We start from the raw sequence: 25443 nt of genomic DNA, 5'->3' as shown, positions 1-25443 counted from the left end.
ATGCAGGTGGGCTGAGAGGTGGCAACTGAAGTGTAACATTGACAAATGTAAAGTACTGCATAAGGGAAGCAGTAATCCCAGAGTAACATATCAACTGTGTGGTACTACACTGACAGTGGTAGAGAGTGAAAAGGACCTGGAGGTAATTGTGCAGGCAGATATGAAGTTTTCTGACAGTGCAGACAGGCTGCCAGAGTAGTTCATGGGGTCATGTCAATGATATACAGGAATTTTTCTAGCAGGGATAAGGAGGTGCAATGGTCAGGCCACACCTTGAGTACTGTATACAGGTCTGGAGGCCTCATTTTAAGAAGGATGTAGAGCTGTTGGAACGAGTACAGAGAAGGGCAACAAGATTAGTGAATGGAACAATAGGTTTCTCTTACGAAGAAAGGCTTAAGTTTTGCAAATTACAGTGTCTGGAGACTAGGCACCTGAAAGGTGACATTGAGGTTTATAAAGCCTTGAATGATTTGAGCATGCTCAATGCTGATAGGATTCTTCCAGATTTCCATCTGTCATAGAAGTTGATAACTTAAATAGATTGAAGGCAGAACTAGACAGACATTTGGACTGAGTGGATGGGTGAAATGAGAAGGGTGCTTTTTTTTTTTTTTTTTTTTTTTTTTTTTTGGCTGATGCTATATAAGCTTGCTTTCTTGCATCATGTGCCTTTTCTAATGCTAAATTTTGTTCATTTGGTTCACCATTTGCTCTCTGAAATATGAAAATGCTTCCTTGGTGCAGAACCCACTCATATATATACCAGTAGAGAAGTTTCTAGAAGGCTCACAAACTTTCTAGAGAATTCTGCCAAAAGTCCTAGAGCCTTCCTGAAACATCCTGACTTTTCTTCCACATATAGCAATATTCTAGAGAGTTCCGGACCATTTTCAAACGTTGTAGAAGGCTCCCGAATGTTCTAGGGGGAAAAAAAAAAAAAATAGATAAAATAGATGGAAAAGATGATTAAACCAACTACAAATCTTGGTTTCTGTCATTAACCTATGATATTTGAAAACAGTGGGTGATGAGGACTTTTTAAGCACATATGAGTTTGTGAACATATTTCCTACAAGTACACTTGGTCGTCGACTTACGACCTATGCGACTTACGACCACCAAAAAAAAAATATATAATAAATAATGAATAAATTAATAATAAATCAGGAAATCACTACTGAGGACACCCATAACCCAGGTGAGGAGGCACGTCGATGACGGCAGGCCTGAGGACAGCACCAGGCACATACACTCAGTCGCTCTCTCTCACATACACCCAGTCGCTATTAAGCATCTGTTGCGTGTGGTGTATTAATTAAAATTCCACTGAAATACGCATAATATGTTTAGTAAAAGGAAAATGTCTTCATCTACATATACGTCAGCTAAGAAGTCAAGGAAAACTATTGATTCAGAGTGTAAAACGAAAATTATCCAGCAGTATGAAAGCGGAAAGAAAGTGAATACGATAGCACGTGACTTGAAATTATCACATTCCATGGCATCGACGATACTGCACCTATTATGTCTACAATTTTAACCTAACAATGACAGGAACCCATCCATGAAATGGAGAAATTGTTGTTTATGTGGATGAAAGATTTAATACAAAAAAAAATACACCCATGAGCCTTCACACAGTGCAAGCAAAGGCTAGAAGTTTGTTTTTCAAAGTTTAAAATCACGCGCCGGAGACGATTACGCTGAAGATTTTCAGGCTAGTACTGGGTGGTTTAAGCGTTTTAAAAAAAAGATTTGCTTTGCATAATGTCTCTATAAATAAACATCTCCTACCTCAACCCAAGAACATGACTCTGACGATGCACAACCCAGCACAAGCAAAGATTAAAAATTGATTTTGTAAATTTCATTTCTATTAATTTTTACATTAATTTTAGTGTTTACAGTACATTATGCACAGCATTATTTTTCACATTATGTACAATATAATTATAGATTGTAGTTTTTTTTTTTTTTTATAAACAGTACGAATAATAAACCAGTTAAAATGTAGAGAACGTTTAAATTTAAGCTCATAGAGAGAGATACCTTCGTTTCTACGCCTAGTACAGTATCGCTAAGTAAAAGATAAAAACATTGCTGTATTTAAAATGAAAAATAAAAGATGATAAAAATTTAAAAGATTATAAAAATAATTTATAAAGATGATAAAAAGATTAGAAAGGTTAAAAAATACTGTTAATAAATATATGGCCGACTTACGACCGGTCAGTCAGAACAGAAGTCTGTCGTAAGTCGACGACCAACTGTATCTGTCGAAATGATTTCAGGGAGGATGATGCCAACCAGTGTTATATGCTGTGTAATGCTATTATGTAATTCAGTTACACTAATGTCAGGAGCATTGTAAATAAATTTGATGAGTTTGAAATATTTGTTAATTCATTAAATGCCAACATTGTAGGTATAATAGAGAAACATTGTGACACTCTGATATTGTATGCAGAATTTCAATATGACAATTATAATACGTACAGAAAAGAATAGACATGACAGAAGGGATGGAGAGGAGTTATGATTTTGGTTAAGAAGTCATTGATTCTGAAATATAAAATAATACAACCAGTGGACACAGACCATTGTAATACTCAGTCAGTCTGGTGTCACAAATACTGGAAAAAAGAAGATAAGAGGAGGACATTATCATATTTGAAATACTAATTAAATCATCAAAGGCAGATGTTATGGGAATATCAGAGACGTGGGTCACTCGGACAATTGTGCTGAATTTGAATTTTGGAAGTACGTGTACAGAAAGTATATATTATATAGTGTTTATTCTAAAGTGGCGCTAGAGGTCCCCCAACCCCACATAAGAAGACATAAGAGGAGGACACTGTTATATGCCTGCCTGAAAGGTTGTGGAGGAGAGCAAGGATGATGCTAAAAAACACATTACAACAAAGGAAATGGCTGAAGCATTCAAGGAAACAGCCTGAGTAATGCCAACATGGATGCTCAGCCATGTTGTGTCACCCTCCTCATTACCTAATATTTGTATTAAGTAATTAACCTGCATACTACACCACTGCCCATTATGTGACCAAGCTAGCACAAGGAATTAATGTATATAATCCCAGGGGCTTGCATCTGGTGAGTATGGGCTTGACACACCCAGGGTCCTGAGTTGGATATCATCATTCTTCTCTTTCTTGGTGATTCCCTTTTACTTCTCTCTCTCTCTGGGTAATTCAGATTTTTTTTTTTTTTTTTTTTTTTGGCTGGTGTAGTAGCATATGCCTCAGGCATCCTTGCACCATATGGCTAATAATAATAATAATAATAATAATAATATTTGTTATAAAATTATATTTATGATTTATACTAGTGTTTTATTATATTCCATATTTTTGGTTTATGTAAAAAAAATTCACTAGACTTAATCAGCCATCCCCAACTTATATACAGGGTGGTTCAAAAATGATTTTATTTTGGTTTTTTTTTTAGGAGCATTAGCAACTAAGGCCATATTGCTCCGGGGATATGCGGTGGTCATTCCCTGACCTTTCCGCATCCTCTGTATTTGGTGGGTCACAGGCTTGAACGCTGGTCTAATCAAGAAGCGTGTGCTACGCACTGCCGCTCCTGCCTATCTGGCTACAGAGGCACCTCAAAAATGATGGTCAATAATTTAAAGGTGAAAAATACAAACTAAAATAAGCAAAAAGTCCCAGTGAACATTGGGCTGCAAATGAACTATTTTCAAGATAATGCACATTTTCTGTTAAGATCTGCCAATGGGAGCACTAGTTTAGCAAAAAGCTGTGAATCCTTTGCTAAGGGTGGTTTTATTAAACATAAGATAATACATTTTTAGTTTTGGTTTGAACACCACAGGATTTTACAGATGTTACATGTTACAGGATGTTACAAAAGTTGTTCAAAATGCTGTCCTTGCATCTGTACACAGCTTTGTAGTTTTCTGTGCATTGAGTTGCGAATCCTCTCAGGCATTTTTGGGTCATTTCTGATTTTCTGAAAGGCTCCTTCAACGGGACGCTGGAATTCCTCAACTGTGTTAATGTCAGAAATGTACACAAGCTTTTTACATGACCCCAGACACAAAAATCCATAGGATTTAAGTCTGTGATCTGGGAGGCCACATTACCTTTTACATGTTGGCAATACGTTGGTGCTTTTTTCCAATTTTTTTTTTTTTTTTTTTTTATCGTATGATGTGAGCAATACACAAAGATACCAGTTTTTTCCTGCTAGTTAGATACCGAGTCACAACTTGAGCAAAATGTGCCGGTGCACCATCATGCATAAACCACATGTTCTGGCATTGCTGAAGTGGAACATTATCATCATCAAGGAGGTCTGGAAGAACATTCTGCAGGAACTGAAGATACCGCTCTCCTGTTTGGCAGAAAGTGTAGTTCAATTAGGCGGTCTCCTAGTAGTCCTGCCTAGACATCCAATGAGAAATGTTGCTGATGTCGTGACTCGTGAATTGCATTAGGATTTTTGTTGGACCAAACGTGACAGTTATGAAAATTAAAAATACCATCACAAGTAAACCCATCTTCGTCAGTGAACAAAATGTTGTTTAAAAATTGGTGGTTCAGGACACACTGTTGTTGCATCCACTGGCAGAAGTTCACTCTGGGAGGGTAGTCTGTTTTGCTGAGACCTTGTACATGCTAGATATGGTAGAGGTACAGTAATTGGTGATGTAAAATTCACCACACACTACTGACTCAGTACACACTCTTGCAGAGCAATCCTCCTTGTTGTGTCAAAATTCCTGGATTTTGTTCTGTTCTTTCTAACACCCTTTGCTCAACATCAGGTGTTATGCTTCTGGGCCTACGTGCTCATACTCCATGTATGAAGCGCCCATGTTCTCTAAGGCATTGATGTACCCTGATGAATGTGTGCCTGTTAGGCTGCCTTTGGCGGGGAAATCCTTCTTGGTACAAACATGCAGCCTCGAGTGCACTTCCATTGACTTTACCATACATGAAGTGCAAATACAAATTAAAATGGGACTCCTCCCCTTGCCCAGACTATGCACACGAGGAGGCAAATTCAAATTGAGGAAGGGTGGATGTAGAACAGATGTGCAGAAGTCTGTCCCCAGCCAACGTGTGTCTAATTGTTTGAACAAGCTACTCTTCGTTGCTGTAACCTCTTTCCATGTAGACTATCCTTTGACAAGTACTATTATGCCTGCTACGTCTCAGAGCATTGAGAGAGAGGGGAGAGGATGAGCATAACATAACCTAACCTAAACAAACAAGTCATGGTGGATTCCATCAAGAAGTGTGCAATATCTCAAAAAAGATTCACTTAAGGACCCATGTTTACTAGGCTTTTTTTGCATATTGTAGTCTGTACAGTTCATCTTGAAATTATTGACCCATCACTTTTGAAACACCCTATATAGGCTTGGGAACACAAACTCTCATATAAGTCAAGGACTTTCTCTCTCCCTCTCTCTCTTAACCAGTTTTTCAGATTATCCAGTGACAAATTTCAAAGGAACGAAAAGAATAATCCTTTCAAATACATCGTGGTTAGGTGGAAAGAATCCATTTCTTGGTATTGCATATATTGTGGTAGGAAGTATTTGTGTAGTTTTGGCAATTGTATTTCTAGTCATACATATCAAGTATGGAAAAAAGTAAGTATGGATTTTTGTTTTTAAGAGTAATTCAAATGTGTAAAAAACACATGAGTCATTCATTCCAAATTTCATTAAAATTGACAAAGCGATTTTATATATATATATAACTATACAAATTATAAGGTAAGGGAAGAAAGAATAGGAAAAATGAAAAAATTGGAAAAAAATTTATTTATGGACGAATTTGTGGACGATTTATTTGCCACTAATAGACAGAAAGCACTCAATGGCCATTGTATAATGTGTAGAAAATTAACAGTCTGTATTTAACCTATATTAGCCTGTAATTGAAGGCCTCTAGCTGAGTTGTCAGGAGCGGTAGTGCAGTAGCACACGCTCTTTGAGTAGACTGGGATTCACGCCTCTGACTGCTAAATGCGGTTGATCTGCCAACCCGCACTGGACCACATGGCAGATTATGGTCCATTTCCCTCACCATGAATTGTTGAAGAGGCTTCCATCCTGAAGTGGATTGATAATGGCTGCAGTTTACCTTTTTTTTTTTTTTTTAAGTCTGTAATTAACAACTTCACTCTTAGAATCACCTTTACATGTTGGCAATACGTTGGTGCTTTTCCATTTTTTTTTTTTTTTTTTTTTTTTTATCGTATGATGTGAGCAATACACAAAGATACCAGTTTTTTCCTGCTTCCTTCGTGTATCGAAGGAAGTGCGGCACCATTGTGATATCCAAGCCTGAAGCGGGATTCGAACCCGTGACCTTTGGGTTGCCAAGCAGGCACTTTACCCATCTGGCTAGCCCGGTCAGCTGCTTTTCCAATCTAAAGGAATCTCTCCAAGTCCAATGATACTCTCATAATTAACATCAATGGTTCAGCACTCTCTTGTCACCTCCCTCAAAATTACTGGATAAATGCCCATCAACCTCAAGAGCCTTACTTGTCTTTAGACCTAAAAGTTTTTCTGAGCCCATATGAAATCACTAATTTCATATGGGCTCAGCCTCACGCACACTGCCACTGCTCAGTATGAACCATCTTTCGTCAGTAAAGGCCAATGCAAAATACTTATGGAATTCATCAGCTGGATTATCTGAGACTTTCCCCACACCAATTACACAAGGGTTCCATCTGATTCATTTTCTTCTTCGTATTCACATGAAATGCATGAAACATGAAATATATGGAAAAACTCCTTGTCCCCATTCTTTGCTCTCTTAACCAGAGCTTTCTCACTTAGAGCCTTAGCATCCCTAACCTTATATGTGGTACTACTAAGATCAATTTGTAGCTGTTGTAGGCATAATTACTTTTCGTCACTCTGTAACTTTCCCATGCTATCTTTTTTTTTTGCTCTATTAGACTGGCCAGCTCCGTATTAATCCATCTCAGCATCATCCTCATGCTATATTTCCTTAATTGCTTTAAAGGTATACCATAATTCTAGTGTATTCGCCCTCCCTCCCGCCCAATTAATATATGCCATGTAGTGCCTGAAATTGAAGCCTGTGCCTTTACTTTTAACTACTGCAATGTCTTTTTTCATCTTCCAACTAATGATCAGCAATACAGACTACCCTCCCTGCATGAGTAATGATAAGTTCTAGAATATTTTTACACTTAGTAGTTTCTCTGACATGCTGTTACGAATAATAATCATCCAGTTTATTTAATAATTTTATTCACCATGGTGAGTTTCCCTCCCACTTATTCCAATACTATAATGTATATAACAAATGAACAGGTTATATATCCATAATCCATTCATCCATTATAGAATAAAAAAAAAAAAATCAGAAATTGGAGAAAAAAATAGACATGTTTGTTTACCTTAAAACAGAAAATAGATGTTTGTAGAAGACTAAGAAAAGTGTGAAAATTGTAATATACTTATGAAGGGGCATGAACTTGGCTTTTCAAGAACCTAAAGTATAAAAACACAATCCTTGATAAGTTTTCACTATTAAGAAATGCCATTTTAAAATTAAGCCCACAAAAAATAAAATATAGTGTACACACACACACACACACACACTGGTATGATGTAAAGTTTAACTCCACATTATGGCATTTCATTGTATGGTGTAAGCACCAGAATAAGCAATGCTCATCCAATCCCCATACCTTCAAATTCATGCAACCTCCAACCTCTGTACATGCCAGACAATTGGGCTCATAATGTATTTTTTTTTTTGGAACGTGTACTTTACATAAAAAGAATGATCTAATATTTTTTTATTACTTTTTCAGTACCCTTGACCTTGTGAACACAATGACTCCAAGGACAAATTATTAAAGAAGATTACTACTATGCCTAAGATTTTGTTACATTCCTTATAAATTTGATATCTGAAGTTTTTATAAGGTGCATATATGATTAGTTATGTTTCATAAGAATTCAAAGAAAAGATACTTGTACATAATATCCGCTTTGAAAAGCTAATATTATTTTGTGATATTTGACGAATTGCCTTTCAAATTTATATTCATCTTTATGCACAGATTTATATTTTTGTCAAATGATACTATAGCTTTGGAAAAAAAGTTAAGAAATAAAAAAAATTTTAAGTTTTTTTTTTGTAATAAGTTTACATTAGTTACTAAGAGCATTGGAGGATTGCAGTAAAATGTTATTAGCTTATTAATTATTTTTAAAATTTTGATTTATTTAACATCCGTTAAAATTGAAAACCAGTTAGAAATACAGTAGAATGTAAAAATTCAGATTTTGTGCAAAAAGCATAATGTGGGTGGTACTAATTTTATAAACTATAAAATTATAATTTAATAGTTTATAAAACATATAAAATGCAAATTCTACATTTATAGTGAAATTAAATTTAATTACTGGTTTCTATTGGCACATTTAATTTAATTTAAGATTAAATTAAATTTAATTTTTAGTTTCTATTGGCACTCAGAGTCTTTGAAAAAAGTCTTGGAAAAAAAGACTCTGAGTGCCAGGTACATTCATAATGAAATAATATTGTACCAATCAGCAAACTGTTTAAAAATAAATAACTTTAATCTGAGAATTTAATTACATGTAAAATAATAATAAAAATTAATTAAAGACAGAATTGTATAAATAAAAGTGCTAAAAACTATACAATGAACTAGAATAAAATACACAAAACCAATATAAAACCTTATGAGAAGATTTCAAGGTGTTGCTTATTTGTCAGCTCAAAATAAGAAATATGATTCAGTATATTTTCATAGCCTTGCACATGTGAAAGAGGAGGACATTACTCACCAGACCCTGCAAATCCAGTGCTGCATGGTGGATGGAAGCACTCCATTATAGCTGCAACGCGGTCCACCATTAATCCTGGTGGAACTCACATGCATCCTATTATGAAGGCCGTTATTTTACAGTGTGGCAAGAAATGGCAGTCTAATTACATCAATTCTCGCCACACTGGGTTTGCAGAGTCTGGTGAGTAACATCCTTCTCTTTCACATCCTACCACCCCTTTCCATTTCTCACCTTTTTTTTTTTTTTTTTTTTTCTTTTGCCAACCACGATCTGCACCAGAAGAGGTCTACCCATGTGCAAGTCTATTGTCAGTGCTTCTGACAATATATTGACCTACTGTTGTATTTCTTATTTTGTGTTGACAAAGAGGCATGCCTTGAAAGCTTCTCATAAGGTTTTATATTGGTTTTGTGTATTCTATTTTGGTTTGTTGTATAGTTTTTGACGCTTTATTATTTTTATTTTATTATTATTTTTTTTATTAATTTTTTATTATTATTTTTTTTTATTTTTATTTATTTTTTTTATTTTTTATTTTTATGTATATATAATAAAATTCTTGGATTTTAAAGTTATTTATTTTTAAACAGTTTGCTGATTGGTACAATATTATTTCATTACGAACATACCCTGGCAATCAGGGGTATTTTTTTCTAGTGTTCATGCACCTTATGGCTACGAGATATACAACAGGGTTAAGGCTTTGCAGAGGTCATACTTATCGGAAGCACAGGACAGGCAGCAGTGGTTTGCCCACCACTGCAAGGCTGTCCAGATTGTACCCAAAGGTTTTCATTATAGACCGCCCTTCACTGATCAAAGAATGTAACACTGCATCAATTTGGCTTCAATACTTTGAGTATATGGATTGGTATTCTACATCGGCGGTTGTGTGATCTTTTAGCATTAGCAAAGGCACATAATGCAAGAAAGCAAGCTGATATAGCATAAGCCAAAAAAAAAAAAAACCCCTTATTTCCCCCATCCACTCGCTCCAAATATTTGTCTAGTTCTGTCTTTAAGCTATTTAAGCTATCAACTTCTACAACAACAGATGGAAGTTTGTTCCAGCAGCCAACCACCTGCTGGTAAAGGTAAACTTCTGCACATCCAACCTACAATTGTCCTTCCTCAATTTGAATTTATGCCCTCTCAGGAGATTATTCAGAGCAAAAGGAAGAATCCCATAACCATTGAGCATGCTCAAACCATTCAAGGCTTTATACACCTCAATCAGATCACCTTGCAGATGCCTAGTCTCCAGACACTATAATTTGCAAAATGCGCATGTGCAAGACTGTGCGTCTGAAATATATTGACTTACTGTTGTGTTTCTTATTTTGAGTTGACAAAGAGGCACAATGCCTTGAAAGCTCCTCATTAAGATTAAGATTCGTTCTTTTTAACTACTTACTATTTTTTACCAGTGATTTGCATACTCTGTTGTCCCACTGATAGAAAAAGGTTTTATATTGGTTTTGTGTATTTTATTTTAGTTTGTTGTATACAGTTTTTAGAACTTTTACTTATACAGTTCTCAGTCTTTAATTTTTTTTTTTTTTTTTTAATTTTGTGTAATTAATTTTTCAGATTAAAGTTATTTATTTTTAAACAATTTGCTGGTTGGAACAATATTATTTGATTATTCTTTTTAGTTTCTTAAAACAGTTTCTTTCCTTGCAAGATTCCAACCTCACTTGAAGACATTTCCTAGTCTGAGTAACTCCATGTATGAACTTCAACTCAACATTGAATGGTATCCAAAACTGCATTCTCTTCTGAGACATGTATGTAATGAAATTAACTTTTATAAATTTCCTGATTTTATGGTCCATCAAAAATTACAATTCTGGGTTTATCACCACTGATCTTAGAAAACTTTGTGAAAGGTACAAAAAAACGGTCTCTATCTTGATCTAGAATCTTGGAAGCAACAGTGCCTCACTGATAATATTTTTGCTTCAGGGCTTAAAATTCATTCATTTTTGCTACCTTGTATTTTTTCCAATGATTTGCATATTCTGTTGTCCCACTGATAGAAAAAGCAAGAGAATTTGTGCAACTTGATAGTTATCCAAAACATGGTCATACCTTCAGATTGCACAAATGGAGTATCTCATTTTGCACAAAATAAAAAATTTCAGTGCCATTAGGAATAGAGAAAAATACATTTCTGTTATTCAAAATAAAGTCCCTTCAAACTGTCAGTGAAGAATCTGCCATTTATCAATTTATCATTCACATATATAACTTAGGACATTGATTAGACCACATCTAAGAATACACTAAGTATTCATGTCCAATACTTATGTATTGAAGGGTATGAATTGCTTTATCTCTTTGTCTGTGCTAGAACCAACAAGTACTTATTGCTCAGTGTGGAGCTTAGATATACACTGTTTTTTGATAGATCCAAATCATATACTAGATCATTCAGTTGATCTTGTGCAAACAGATTTAGTTGTAGTGATATGCCATCATATTTATCAGCAGGCTGACAGTAACTGAAGGAACTTAATATTGTAGTGTCACGATCTGCACCCTCATCAGATTTATGTGGATAGACTGCAGAAATTAGTACATCTACACTATATGGGTCTCTGCCCAAGCTGATGGCAGATTTGGAAATTGAACCTTACTCATGCACCTTACAAGCTGTACAACTAGTTATAATAGCAGCTAAAAAACTTTCGTTGTATGGAATTAAATCTATTCTTTGTACACATCAGGAAGTCACTGGTTGCGGTAGAGAATAACCATAGATTTAATTCAGCATTTTTCCGGCTGTACCCACGATTATTTCAATCTCTGTGCTCTCAGCTGTCCAAAAGTGACTTCAGACTTGTCACCAGTCACTGATCAGCCACACAGCTGTAATTGCAAAACAGTTTGCATTAAATTATGAGGTTTACTTAATAAGAGATAGCACTGAGAGAGACAGAGAGAGAGAGAGAGAGAGAGAGAGAGAGAGAGAGAGAGAGAGAGAGAGAGAGAGAGAGAGAGAGAGAGAGAGATGGCAAAGTTATATTGAACTGAATATTGCTAAAGCTATAAGGTCCCATCAGTGGTATAGCTAAGTTTTTTGGGCCCTTAGGCAAGAAATCATTTTGGGCCCCTTATTTTTATTAAAATAAATTTTAATTAGATATAATATAAAAAAAATGTTGAACCATTTTAATAACATAAATATGTATTTTATTTATGATTTCTTTATAATTTTACAAACATCAAAAACATGAAAATTAATATTACAGTATGATACTACTTATTAAATACAATTTGACAAACAAAAAATTGTACTATAAGTAATAAATTTACAAAAGAAGTTAAAATGTTACTTTTTGCACTTTTTACATGCAAAATCATTAATAATATCTTTTAAATCAATTTTACTGGCATATTTATGCCCAATAGCCAACAATTTCATTGTCAATTAAATTGTACTTAAATAGAATCATGACCCAGACTAGAGCAGCAAAGCAACATTCACAGATTAGCCAGAGTGCTGCGGCTCGGGGGAGAACCGAAGGGGCAATTCTCCAACACATCACAGTCTAAAATAATTCGCAAAATGTGAAATGTTTACTGATCTGTCTAGAACAGGACATGATCTAGCCAAGGAGGATGTCTTTGTGTGTGCAAGATGTAGAGACTGTGAGGAAATTAGGCACCAACTCAGCATTCTGATGGGAATCTATGAGAGTTTGAAGTATAGGGTGGATGCCCTCGAGGAAATTAATAAAAGGGGGCCCATCAAGTTCTCAGTTGCCTAACTAAACGCCAGAGCTCACTCCTGTGCATCAGGCAACAGTGGCAATTTCCAAGGCAGAGTGTGCTAGTCCCACAGGAACTTGTTATTGTTGGTGACTATATTGTCAGGGAAACAGGGAATATATTATACAAAAAAGATAGGTGAAATAGGACCATGGTATGTCTGCCAGGGGCACACAGAAGAATTATTTTTTCATCGTGGTCTGTGCTTGCTAACAGGAGAGACTACTTCTTGGGACACACTTAAATATAAAAGGTGCAAGAATATTTGTTGATGCTGTCAAGGCAGTGTTAGGTGGGTTGGAAAACTGCTAGCTTGATGGGATTCACAGATTAAAAGATTAACAGTAGCCGCAGGCAGAGGTGAAAGCGATTCTTGCACTGCTTCTGTTGTAATGAGCAGCAGCCTAGAGAGCAGGTAGCTGGGGGACTTCAAGAACTGCTGAGAGTCATGGAACAAATAAATACATGAGCTGTGTTAGGGTAACTAAGATTAAGAACATGTGCATGTATACTTGTATGTACACCAATGCCGGAAGTATAGTAAATAAATTTGAAGTGCTGATCAAAGGCAGTCATTGTTGGGATACCAGAGACATGGTGTCACACAGATATATGCAGTGCAGAATTCTGTAAACAGATTATGAGAATTTGGGGAATACAATGTGTACAGAAAGGACAGACAAGGTAGGAAGGGAGGAGGGGTTATGCTTTTAGTTAAGAAACAAATTCTAAGGAAGTGCATCCAGCTGACATGGGTGGACAGTGAAATGTTGAATCAGTTTGGTGTGACATAAACTTTGGGAAAGGGAAAATGAGAGTAGGAGTGTGTTATAGGTCTACTGACTCTGATGAGTACAACAAACAATTGTGCAGAGAAATACAATGGATCAGTAAATTAGAATGGCTTGTAATGGGGGATTTTAACTTTCCAAATATTGACTGGAACATTGTTGCTAGCGTGCGAGTTGATCACTCGCATGCTAGCAAGACTTTTGTGGATTTATTGGAGGATTGTTTTCTACAGCAACATGTTCAAGGGGCAACCAGAGGGGATAGTACGCTTTATCTGATTATCAGTAGTGATGATGCATGCCTTAGGAATTTGCATATAAAGGAACCAATAGGAAACAGTCATCACAGGCTACTAATGTGGGATTTACTTAAAGATTTACTTAACTACCACCATGGGTAAAGGGAATGGTTTTGTTATTGTAAAGGAGACTACAGTGGTCTGAGGCAGTTTTTGAATTCTGTTCAGTCAGATCAACTGATGATGTTAAAAACAATGAATTCTAAATGGAGGCTTTCTGGAAATTAATCTTAGAAGCTACTAGGCTTTTCGTACCACATAAGAAATACTGTTTAAGATTTAGGCCTAAATGGATGTCAGATAAACTAATGAGGCCCATGGTAGAGAAGAAAAATGCATGGAATGCATATAAATTAGCAGTGAAACAGAAGCCTATGGCAGATATAAGCTAGTATGTGTTCCGGAGCCGAGTGGTCAGGAGCGGGAGTGCAGTACCACGTGCTCTTTGGATAGACCGGGGGTTCAAGCCCCTGACTGCTGAAGATGGTCAATCTGCCAACCCGCACTGGACCAGCGTGGCAGATTATGGTCCATTTTCCCCTCAGCATTAATTGTTGAGGAGGCTTCTATCCTGCAGTGGGTTGATAATGGCTGTACTTTACCTTTTTTATGTGTTCAATCCAGTCACAAAGGAGGTTAGGCAAGTGAAGGCTGATTATGAGAAATCCTTTGTAAAGGACGCAAAGAAAAACAACAAAGACTTCTTTACTTATGTAAACTCTAGAAGGAAGGGGATGAATCAGAATGGTCCACTTGATATTGATGGTTCAACTGTTGATGATCCTGCTCAGATAGCTGACAAACTGATTGAGTATTTTGCATCTAGATTCACACATGACGAATTCTCTAAGGAAGGGGAGGACAGAAGTTTCCTAAACTCTAACAGGGAGATAAATGATTTTGTAATAACGGGGAGCAAAGTGGAAGAGAAATTGTTGAAGTTAAACATAAAAAAGGCACCTGGGGCAGATGGAATCTATATTGAAGGAGGCAGCGAGGGAAATAAGCAAACTCTTGGCCATAATTATGAGAGCATCCTTAGATTTAGGGAAGGTCCCCATTGACTGGAGTTGTGCAAATGTATCCCCAATTCAAAAAGTGTGATGCAAATAATTATAGACCTGTTAGTTTAACTTCTATTCTGGAGAAAATAATGGAGTCACTGGTTAAAGAAGTGATGCAGGATCACCTAGACAAGACTCGAGTAATAGTGCGCCCCCGTAGTCAGGTGGGAAGGAGCAGCAGTGCATAGCACACACTTCTTGATTAGACCGGGGTTCGAGACCGTCACCACCAAATACGGAGGATGCAGAAAGGTCAGGGAATGACCACCACATATCCCAGAGCAATATGGCCTTAGTTGCTAATGCTCCTAAAAAACCAAATAACAACAAATAACAAATAATAGTTCAGACACAGCATGGGTTTGTTCAGGGGGAGTCTGGCCAATTTGATTGGATACTATGATGTGGTCACAAAGGAATTGGATGTAAAAAATAATTTTGATATCATATACTTGGATTTCAGGAAAGCTTTTGATACTGTTGCACATGGAAGACTGTTGTACAAATTGGAGCGGTATAGCATTAAGGGAAAGTTGCTGCAGTGGATAAAGGGATGGTTGAGTGGGAGACAGCAGAGAATCTTAATCAATGAACACTGGTCTACGTGGACTAATGTTATTAGTGGAGTATCCCAGGATTCGGTGCTGGTCCCATTGTTGTTTTTTGTATTTACACAGTGATATTTATAAAGGGATAACAGGCTTAATGTCCAAGTTTGCAAATGATACAATTATCAGGATTGATAATGATAGTAAAGACAGTATGGTACTGCAACAGGATCTAGAAAAGTTAGGTAGATGGGCTGAGAAATGACAACTGAAGTTTAATATTGAGAGAAAACTGGATAACCAATTACTAAAAACAGTTGGCAAGCCATAAGATGGAAGCTTGTTTAGAAGACCTTTATGCCAAACACGATCAAAAGCCTTTGAGATGTCAAGAGCAACTACTTGTGTTTCACCGAACCTTTCCATTGAATTAGTCCATAAATGGGTAATATAAGCCAGAATATCACCGGTGGATCGACACTGATGGAATCCATACTGGCGATCGGTGATCAGACGGAAGGTTTCTAGGTAGTTTAAGAGTAGGCGGTTAATTGATTTCTCCATTACTTCACAAACAGTAGAAGTAATTGCAGTGGGACGATAATTGGATGGGAGGGATTTGTCACCTTTTTAGGAACTGGCTGGATATGAGCAAATTTCCAAGCAAAAGGAAAAACAACTTTGGAATAAGAAAGTGAAAAAAGGCGGCAAAGAATATGAGTAAGTTCAGCAGCACAGGTTTTGAGAACAAGTGAAGAAATACCATCAGGACCTGGAGTTTTCTTACCATCAAGATTCATCAAAATCCTTCTGATATCCTTTTGACGGAAGACCACAGGAGGCATTGAATGGAGCGTGTTGGGAATGATAGGAGGTGTTTTACCAAGATCATTAATACATGAGCTGGAAGCAAAATGGGATGCTAGCAGGTCAGCTTTATCCTTGGCTGAAGTGACAACCATCTGGTTTGGACAGAGGTGGGAGCAGAGATGGGCAAAAGTTGCATCCAATAGTTTTGGCAAGAGACCAGAATGCTCAGCTACCATTAGGGCAAGAAGCAAGTTTTCTACTCTTAGCCTGTTCAAACTCTAGTTTAGACTGATTAATAACTGCTTTACAATTGTTGCGAGCTTTGGTGTAAGCAGAAAATGAAACTGAAGAATTAGAAACAAGCCAATTACGATATGCAACATTCTTCTCTTGAACAGCCTTAACACATTTATTGGAAAACCAAGGTTTAGATGAAGGACGAGATTTTAAAGTGGGGTGTGGGATAAAGGAATTCATTCCTGCAAGAATAATTTCACTGACACGATATGAGCAAACGTTGACATCAGAAGTTTTGAAACAGTGATCCGACCAAGGAAAAGACGAAAAAAAAATCTCGCAGGTCATCCCATTTTTCATTCTTGTAATGCCAAACAACACGAGGTTGGGAATAGCCATGAGATAAAGGTTCCATTGGAGAAGAGACAATCACTTAGTTGTGATCTGAAGTGCCTAAAGGACCTCTCACTTCAACCGTGTACTTAGAAGGGTTGTTTGTGAGAAAAAGATCAGGTGTATTAGCTGTATGATTAGGATTGTGCGGTATTCTTGTAGGTAAATGAACAATCTGTGCTAAGTCATTAGTAGTTGCAAAAGCCTCAGCATCTCGATCTGCTGCGTCGGTGTGACTAGAAAACGGAAGCCAGCTAGAGTTGTGAACATTAAAATCACCAAGGAAAATTGCCTCACTGTTTGGAAAGTTGGACTGGAGAAATTCAAGTTCCAAAGAGAGGATGTCAAAGAGCTCCAAGTGATCAGTGGAGTTGAGATAAGGGTAGAGACAACAGATGAATTTGACACAATGAGATAGAGAGATTTTAAGCCAGAGAAGGTGAAAGAGAGGAGATTCCAATTTACCAAGTCTCTAACAGGGAATATCAGAATGGACATATGCACAAATACCACCTTTGAGGCGAAAGGAATCATACAGCGAATAATTTGGGCATCTGAGATGAGCAGTAGTTGAATCAACCAATAACTGAGACTCTTGTCAGAAAAAGTACATAGGGTTTGGCAGACTGCACGTCGAAATGGACATCGTTGAGATTAGAATTGAGACCACGTATATTTGTGAAATGAATTAGGAAGTGCTTGGGAGGTTTAGATCTTTTCTCAGATAAGCTTGCTCTATTAGTTTGACAATTCATTTTGTATTCAACAGTAAGAAAAAGTGGGTGGGACATGCTGTATGAAGCAATGAAATTTTTGGATATGGCGTACACGTAAGGATATAACCCAGATCCTTGACATAACGTGGCCTCGACAATGCTCCCCGCATACGGCTGTGCAGGCAGATATAAAGTTCTCTGAGCAGTGCAGACGGGCTGCAAGAGTAGCTCATGGTGTATTGTCGATATATATATATGAATTTTTCTAGCAGGGATAAGGATGTGATTATTCCCTTGTGTAAGGCAATGGTCAGGCCACACCTTGAGTACTGTATACAGGTCTGGAGTTCTCATTTCAAGAAAGATGTAGAGCTGCTGGAACGAGTACAGAGAAGGGCAACAAGATTTGTGAATGGAACAAAGGGGTGTTCTTACGAAGAAAGGCTTAAGTTTTGCAAATTAGTGTCTGGAGACTAGGCACCAGCAAGGTGATCTGATAGAGGTGTATAAAGCCTTGAATGGTTTGAGCATGCTCAATGCTGATGGGATTCTTCCTCTTGCTCAGAATAATCACCTGAGAGGGCATAAATTCAAATTGAGGTAAGACAGATGTAGGATAGACGTGTGAAAATTTGCCTGGTTGGTGGAACAGACTTCCATCCCTTGTCGTGGAAGTTAGCATTAGCATTAGTAGAGGCATTTGATGCAAGAAAGCAAGCTTATGCAGCATCAGCCAAAAAAAAAAAAAAACCCACTTCCACTTCACCCCTCTGTTCGTTCAAAATACCTGTCCAGCTGAGCCTTAAACTTATTTAGGCTATCAACCTCCACCACAAGGGATGGAAGTCTGTTCCACCAACCAACCACCCGCTGGCTAAAGGCAAATTTCCGCACGTCTGTCCTACATCTGTCTTTCCTCAATTTGAATTTATGCCCTCTCAGGTGATTTTTCTGAGCTAGAGGAAGAATCCCATCAGCATTGAGCATGCTTAACCATTCAAGGCTCTATACACCTCTATCAGATCACCTCGCTGGTGCCTAGTCTCCAGACACTGTAATTTGCAAAACTTAAGCCTTTCTTCGTAAGAGCAACCCATTTGTTCCATTCACTAATCTTGTTGCCCTTCTCTGTACTCGTTCCAGCAGCTCTACATCCTTCTTGAAATGAGGTCTCCAGACCTGTATACAGTACTCTAGGTGTGGCCTGACCATCGCCTTATACAATGGAATAATCACCTCCTTATCCCTGCTGGAAAAATTCCTGTATATCATTGACAATACTCCATGAGCTACTCTTGCAGCCCGTCTGCACTGCTCAGAGAACTTCATATCTGCCTGCACAACCACCCCCAAGTCCCTTTCATTCTCTACCACTGTCAGTGTAGCCACAGAGTTGATACGTTGCTCTGGGGTTGCTGTTTCCCATGTGTAGTACTTTACATTTATCAATGTTAAACTTCATTTGCCACCTCTCAGCCCATCTGCTCAACCTTTCCAGATCCTGTTGCAGCAGCATAGTGTCAGTAGTGTCCTTGACAACCCCGCCAACCTTTGTATCGTCTGCAAACTTGGACATTAAGCCCGATATACCATCATCAATATCATTTATAAATACAGAAAACAATAATGGACCCAACACTGAGCCCTGAGGGACTCCACTAATAACATCAGTCCACGATGAGCAGTGTCCATTGATTACCACTCTCTGTCTTCTCCCCCTCAACCACCCCTTTATCCATAGCAGCAATTTGCCTCCAATGTCACACTGCTCCAATTTGTGTAGCAGTCTTCCATGTGCAACAGTATCAAAAGCCTTTCTAAGATCCAAGTATATAATATCAAAGCTATTCCCTGCATCCAGTTCTTTTGTGACTGCATCATAGTATCCAATCAAGTTGGTCAGGCAAGACTTCCCCTTAACAAAACCATGCTGTGTCTGAGTTATAACTGAAGTCTTGTCTAAATGATCCTGCAGTGCTTCTTTAACCAGTGCCTCCATTAATTTTCCTGGAACAGAAGTTAAGCTCACAGGTCTATAATTACTTGTGTCAGCCTTTGATCCTCCTTTGTGAATTGGGGTCACATTTGCACATTTCCAGTCTATGGGTACCTCCCCTGAGTCCAAGGAAGCTCTCATAATTATGGCTAAGGGTTTGCTTACTTCCTTTGCTGCCTCCTTTAATATAACTGGATAGATCCCATCCACCCCGGGTGCCTTTCTTGTGTTTATCTTCAACAGTTTCTCCTCCACTTTACTCCCTGTTATTTCAAGATTCTGTAGCTTACTGCTAGAGTTGAATACACCTCTGGCATTCCCCACGCTGAATAACTCCTCATGTGTGAATGTCGATGCAAAATATTCATTTAGTTTGTTAGCTACCTGAGCAGGATCATCAACACTTGACCCATCAATATCAAGTGGACCAATCTGATTCATCCCCTTCCTTCTAGAGTTTACATAAGTAAAGAACTCTTTGCTGTTTTTCTTTGCATCCCTTGCCAAGGATTTCTCGTAATCTGCCTTCGCCTGCCTAACCTCCTTTGTAACTTGGTTGCATATCAACTTGTATCTATCATAGGCTTCTGTGTAATGTGTTAATTTGTATGTATCCCATGCATTTTTCTTCTCTGCCATATGCCTCATTAGTTCATCTGACATCCATTTTGGCCTAAACCTTGAACAATATTTCTTAGTTGGTATGTAAAGCCTAGTAGCTTCCAAGATAAGTTCTTTGAATGCTTTCCATTTTGAATTTGCTGTTGGTAACATCATCAGTTGGTCCCACTGTATAGAATTTAAATACTGTCTCAGTCCATCGTAGTCGCCTTTACGGAAGCAATAACCCTTCCCTTTACCCCTAATGGTTGTTACCTCTTTGAGTAAATCCCACTTCAGCACACTGTGATCACTGCCACCTAGTGGTTCATTTATCTGCAGATTCTTAATGCATGAAGAATCACTGCTGATAATCAAATCAAGAGTATTACTCCCTGTAGTTGCCTTTCGAACGTGCTGATGTAGAAAACAATCATCCAATAAATCCACAAAAGTCCTGCTAGTGTGTGAGTAACCAGCCCCCAAATTCCAGTCAATATCTGGGAAATTAAAATCTCCCATTATAAGACACTCTGATTTACTGGCCCACTCTATTTCCCTGTACAGTTCCTTATTATACTCATCAGAGTCATTTGGCCTATAGCACACTCCTACTCTCAATTTTGAACTCCCAATGTTTATGTCACACCAAACTGACTCCACACTGCACTGTCCAGCGATGTCGACTGGCTTCACTTCCTTGGTTTTTATGTGTTTCTTAACTAATAACATAACCCCTCCTCCCTTCCTATCCTGTCTATCCTTTTTGTAGACGTTGTACTCCCCAAATTGCAGTTCTGCATCCCTTATATCTGTGTGACACCACGTCTCTGATATCCCAACAATATCTGCCTTCGATGTTTTGAGCAGTACCTCAAATTCATCAAATTTATTTACTAAACTCCTAGCATTGGTGTACACGCAAGTATACCTGCACTTGTTTCTATTGTTAGAAACAGGTGCAGGTATACTTGCGTGTAACACGCAAGTATACCCTAACACGCAAGTATACCCTACCCTAACACAACCCATGTGTTTACTTGTACCGCAATGGCTCCCAGCAGTCTCTGAAATACCATGCATCTTGTTTTTCAGGCTTTTGCTCATTTTAATAGAAGAGTGCAAGAATCTCTTTCACCTCTGCCAGTGGCTACTGTCAATCTATTGGTCTTTGTCTCCCCCCAAGCTAGCAGTTTTCCGACCCACCTAACACTGCCTCGATAGCATCAGCAAATATTCTTGCACCCTTTCTATTTAAGTGTATCCCATTCCTGTAGAAGCAATCTCTCCTGTTAACAAGTACAGTCCAGGCTGAAAAAAATTCTACCCCTTGAGCCTTGCACAATCTTTCAAGGGCCGAATTGATCGACAAGGCTCTCATCATATACTCCCTCCTATCGTGTCTGGGCAGAATTGCAGACACTTTCAAATTCAACCCTAATTCTCGGCTTTTGTTCAACAGTGACCTGTACTTGTTAAGTAATTCTGCCGGTCTCCTACTCTTAATATTATTAGTGCCAACGTGTACAACTATATCACCTTTTGTGCCCTTAAAAGATGATATTCGCCCTACAACGTCATCAACCTTTGCCCCTGGCAGACATACTCTGGTCCTGTTCCACCTATCTTTTGTACAAAGCATGTTCCCCGTTTCCCTGACAATAGAGTCACCAACAACTACTAGTTCCTTCGGGACCAGCGCATTCTGCCTTAGGGGTTGTCTCTGTGTCACGCGATGCCCAAGTGCAAGCTCTGGCGTTGATGTGGGCAGCTGAGAGCTTGATGGGCCCTCAATTTAGTTTCTTCGAGGGCATCCACCCTGTCCTTCAAGCTCTCATATAGGCCCACAAGAACGCCGAGTTGTTGCCTGATATCGTTACACTCCTTGCATCGCGCACACACAAAGACATCCCCCTTGGCAGTATCATGTCCCGTACCCGATTGCTCTGCAAACATCAAACAAACAATGCATTTTATAAGGCTGTGAGTCAGAGGACAACTGCCCCCCTCAGTTCTGCTCTGAGCCACAGCACTTCCATTAGCTTGAGCCTTTTGATTTGCTGCTCTGGTCTGAGTCATGATTCTATTAATTTATTAATTAATTATGTTATGATATTAATTATATTACGTTTGTAAGCTAAGTCGTTATATGTATTTATTTAAACGTACAATTTAAATGCTAACGAAGTTGGTAGCCTAAATAAGTTTAAGGCTCAGCTGGACAGGTATTTCGAACGAACAGAGGGTTGAAGTGGAAGTGGTTTTTTTTTTTTTTTGGCTGATGCTGCATAAGCTTGCTTTCTTGCATCAAATGCCTCTACTAATGCTAATTTCTCTCAAAGCGTTTATAATATCTGCAAAACGAACTTTCGCAGCTGTTATAGACTGTAATCTACCAGACCAGTAAGTAGGGTTGAGTTTTTTTAATGTAACTTCAGATTCCCCAATAAATTTTGAAAGAAGATCCCATCGTTTTATACTATTTCCAAAAAAAAAAAAAAAAAAAAATTTTTTGAAGAATGGTGAAAAATTATGAAATGTTATTACAACAATTTACGCTATCATTAATAACTAAATTTAAAAACATGATTTGCACAATGAATGTACTCTGCATTTGATTGGATCCTTTTAATGTGTGACTGCCCCATCATATCCTGACCATAAGATTTTTCAATGGGAATATTTAATTTGTATAATATTTTCATTATGTTATCCCTCATCATTTCTGCCAAATGATCATTCATGTCATAGAATCCTAAAAACGTTTCACAAATTTCAAAATCTCTGGATTTTTCATTTTTGTTGCAAATTATGTGAACATGTCATACAAAAACACTTAGTTGATCTTTCTTTGTTAGACCTTGAGTAGTATCTAAAATTAGTGAATAGAATGGTGTTGAATTAATTTTGAATGTTAATTATTTTGTTAATTTGGTACCTAAACATTTTGTTAACTCATTTTGGATAGTGGGGCTTAAATAAGTTGCTGAACCAGATAGCTTTTTAATAATTTGTTTCATTACGTCATCGTAGTAGGAAAATAAATGGACTTGCGATAAATAATTGCCATTGTAATCTTCCGAAAATCCTTCCTGATCGCGAAATGCTAAAGAATTTTTAGCCAACATAAAGGCGCCTCCATAGCCAGGTGGGAAGGAGTAGCAGCGCATAGCACACGCTTTTTGATTAGACCGGGGTTCGAGCCCGTGACCACCAAATACGGAGAATGCGGAAAGGTCAGGGAACGGCCACCGCATATTCCCCGAGCAATATGGTCTTATTTGGTAATGCCCCTAAAAACCAAATAACAACAACAACAGCCAACATAAGCGTTATCCGAAATAACCATTTTCCAAAATGAGAATGTATCTTGCTTGTTCCTGAATATCTTTATCAATCGTAGCGTTTTTTATCACATTTCATGTATAGCACTTGCCTCGATATGATATTGAGAAACACTGTGAGTTTATATCTGAAAAGATTGATTTTTACAATCTCGTAGTTCAGAACACCACTGAATTTAATATTTGAAAACAGCCAGCATGGTTGGCAATATGCAGCATCTAAAATTCATGAGCAGTACAGCCACAAATGAGGAACTGAACCGTACGTTGATTTAGAATAGTAGTAGTAGTGCTTGTCACTAAAACTTCTATTTTGTTGTTCAGGATCCCTTGGAAATGGTCCTTTAGGTCTCTGAGGTGACAAACGCATAATGTTTATTTTTGTTTCATCGGAAATATTGATGTCCACGTATTCTCCAAGATCTGCTTGAAGGAATAAACGGTGCAGTGCGTTCAACTAATTTCCGACAAAGGCATATCTATTGTTTAATTGCTTTCATTTGATGACCCTTTTTGATTTAAATGATCCACAGGTAATATTTTCATCAGCAGCATTCTTTTCTGATTCAATACTGGTCTTTTCTTTACGTTCTTCTGGTTCTTTACGTTCTTCTCCTAATTCTGTGTTTTGTAAAGAAATGATCTAATTTAGGTAATTTATTGACTGTTTGCTCTTTTGCTTTCTTCATTGTTCTTTTTTGGGCTCTACTCTTTCCCTTTTTCTTTTGATCCATTTTTAACAAAAAAATTTTATTAATTTAATTTTAAACTTTATATTTTAAATAAAATAGCAATAATAAACAAATAAATTTTTGTATGTCAATTGCTGTGTTGATAATGACTTGAACAAACTTACAAACTTGAATTTAAATTAATCATCGAACAACTTTTGCCCAACGTGTATGGCTAATTGTTTCTATACGTGGGGCCTATCCCCTCCTGTCAAGTTTGGGGAATTCCGAACCCATACGATATGATGCATACACATACATTAATGTATAGTAATCAGACAACCAAACGGGCGTCTGATCACTATACAAAGTTGCATTTGTAAAAGCAAAATAAAGACTGCCACCGCCGGGGTTCGTTATGTTTTGACAATAAGATATAAGAAGAATTCCTTCCTTATTCTAGATAGTATTATTATTAGTAATGGCCGCATGGTGCAAGAAACACTATGGCTAATGCTGCACCAGCCAAAAAAAAAAAAAAAAACCTGAATAAAACAATGATAAAAAAAAATAAAATAAATAATAATAATTGATAAAAGAAAAGGAAATTAAACCTATTATCCTATGCCCTCACCCGAAGGTACTATCCAGATGACCTTTGAATTTCCCCAAACAGCCTCTACCACCCATGTAGGCAACTTATTCCAGTAATTTATCACTCGCTGGCTAAAATAAAACTTCCTGCAGTCCAATCTAAACATTTCCCCCGTAACTTGAATTTATGTCCCCTAGTTCTAGCATTATTTATAATCTTGAAAATTTCATCCTCATTCATTTTACTGATGCCTCTCAGAGCCTTAAACACCTCAATCAAATCTCTTAAGGTGTCTAGTTTCCAAACTCTGCAACCCACATATTCGAAGTCTTTCTTCATAAGGATGCCCTTTTGCCGATCTCACCAGGAGTTACCCGTCTTTGCACCCTTTCAAGAAGCTCGATGTCTCTCTTTAGGTGCGGTCTCCATACTTGAACACTATTCCAAGTGTGGTCTAACAAAAGCCTTATATAATGGGATAATCACGTCCCTATCTCTACTTGCAAAAGTTCAATAGATCATCGATAGGACACCATGGGCCTTTCTTGCAACCTGTTTACAATGCTCAGAGAATTTCATGTCTGACCATATCGTAACACCAAGTCCCTTTCCTCCAGTACTGGGTTTAGTTGAATTCTACCAAGATTTTGAGATTACTGTTTCCCAGGTGTAATACCTTACACTTTGTTGCATTAAAGCATAGCTGTTGTCATTTTTCTGACCATTCCTGAGT

General features: G+C 37.6%; 1 protein-coding gene across 3 annotated transcripts in view; it reads left to right on the top strand.

The window, feature by feature from the left end:
* The window catches only part of LOC150078487 (cell cycle control protein 50A-like), a 175220-nt gene extending 164621 nt beyond the window's left edge, over nt 1–10599 (top strand). For 2 of the 3 annotated variants that reach the window (XM_090385195.1, XM_090385197.1), the window contains 2 exons: nt 5485–5650; nt 7864–7992. In XM_090385195.1, coding sequence (XP_090241321.1) covers nt 5485–5650; nt 7864–7909 — 212 coding nt within the window. In that variant the 3' untranslated portion in view covers nt 7910–7992. Of the gene's footprint in view, nt 1–5484; nt 5651–7863; nt 7993–10527 lie in introns of those variants that run through there. The other variant, XM_090385196.1, reaches the window with a different exon arrangement.
* Nucleotides 10600–25443: the final 14844 nt, after the last annotated feature.

The sequence above is a fragment of the Mastigoproctus giganteus genome, chromosome 11, assembly GCF_048544385.1.
Source record: "Mastigoproctus giganteus isolate SK-2022 chromosome 11, ASM4854438v1, whole genome shotgun sequence".
Classification (NCBI taxonomy): domain Eukaryota; kingdom Metazoa; phylum Arthropoda; class Arachnida; order Uropygi; family Thelyphonidae; genus Mastigoproctus; species Mastigoproctus giganteus.
The sequence above is the reverse complement of the archived record's forward strand: the minus strand, read 5'-3'. Positions and strand labels throughout refer to the sequence as shown.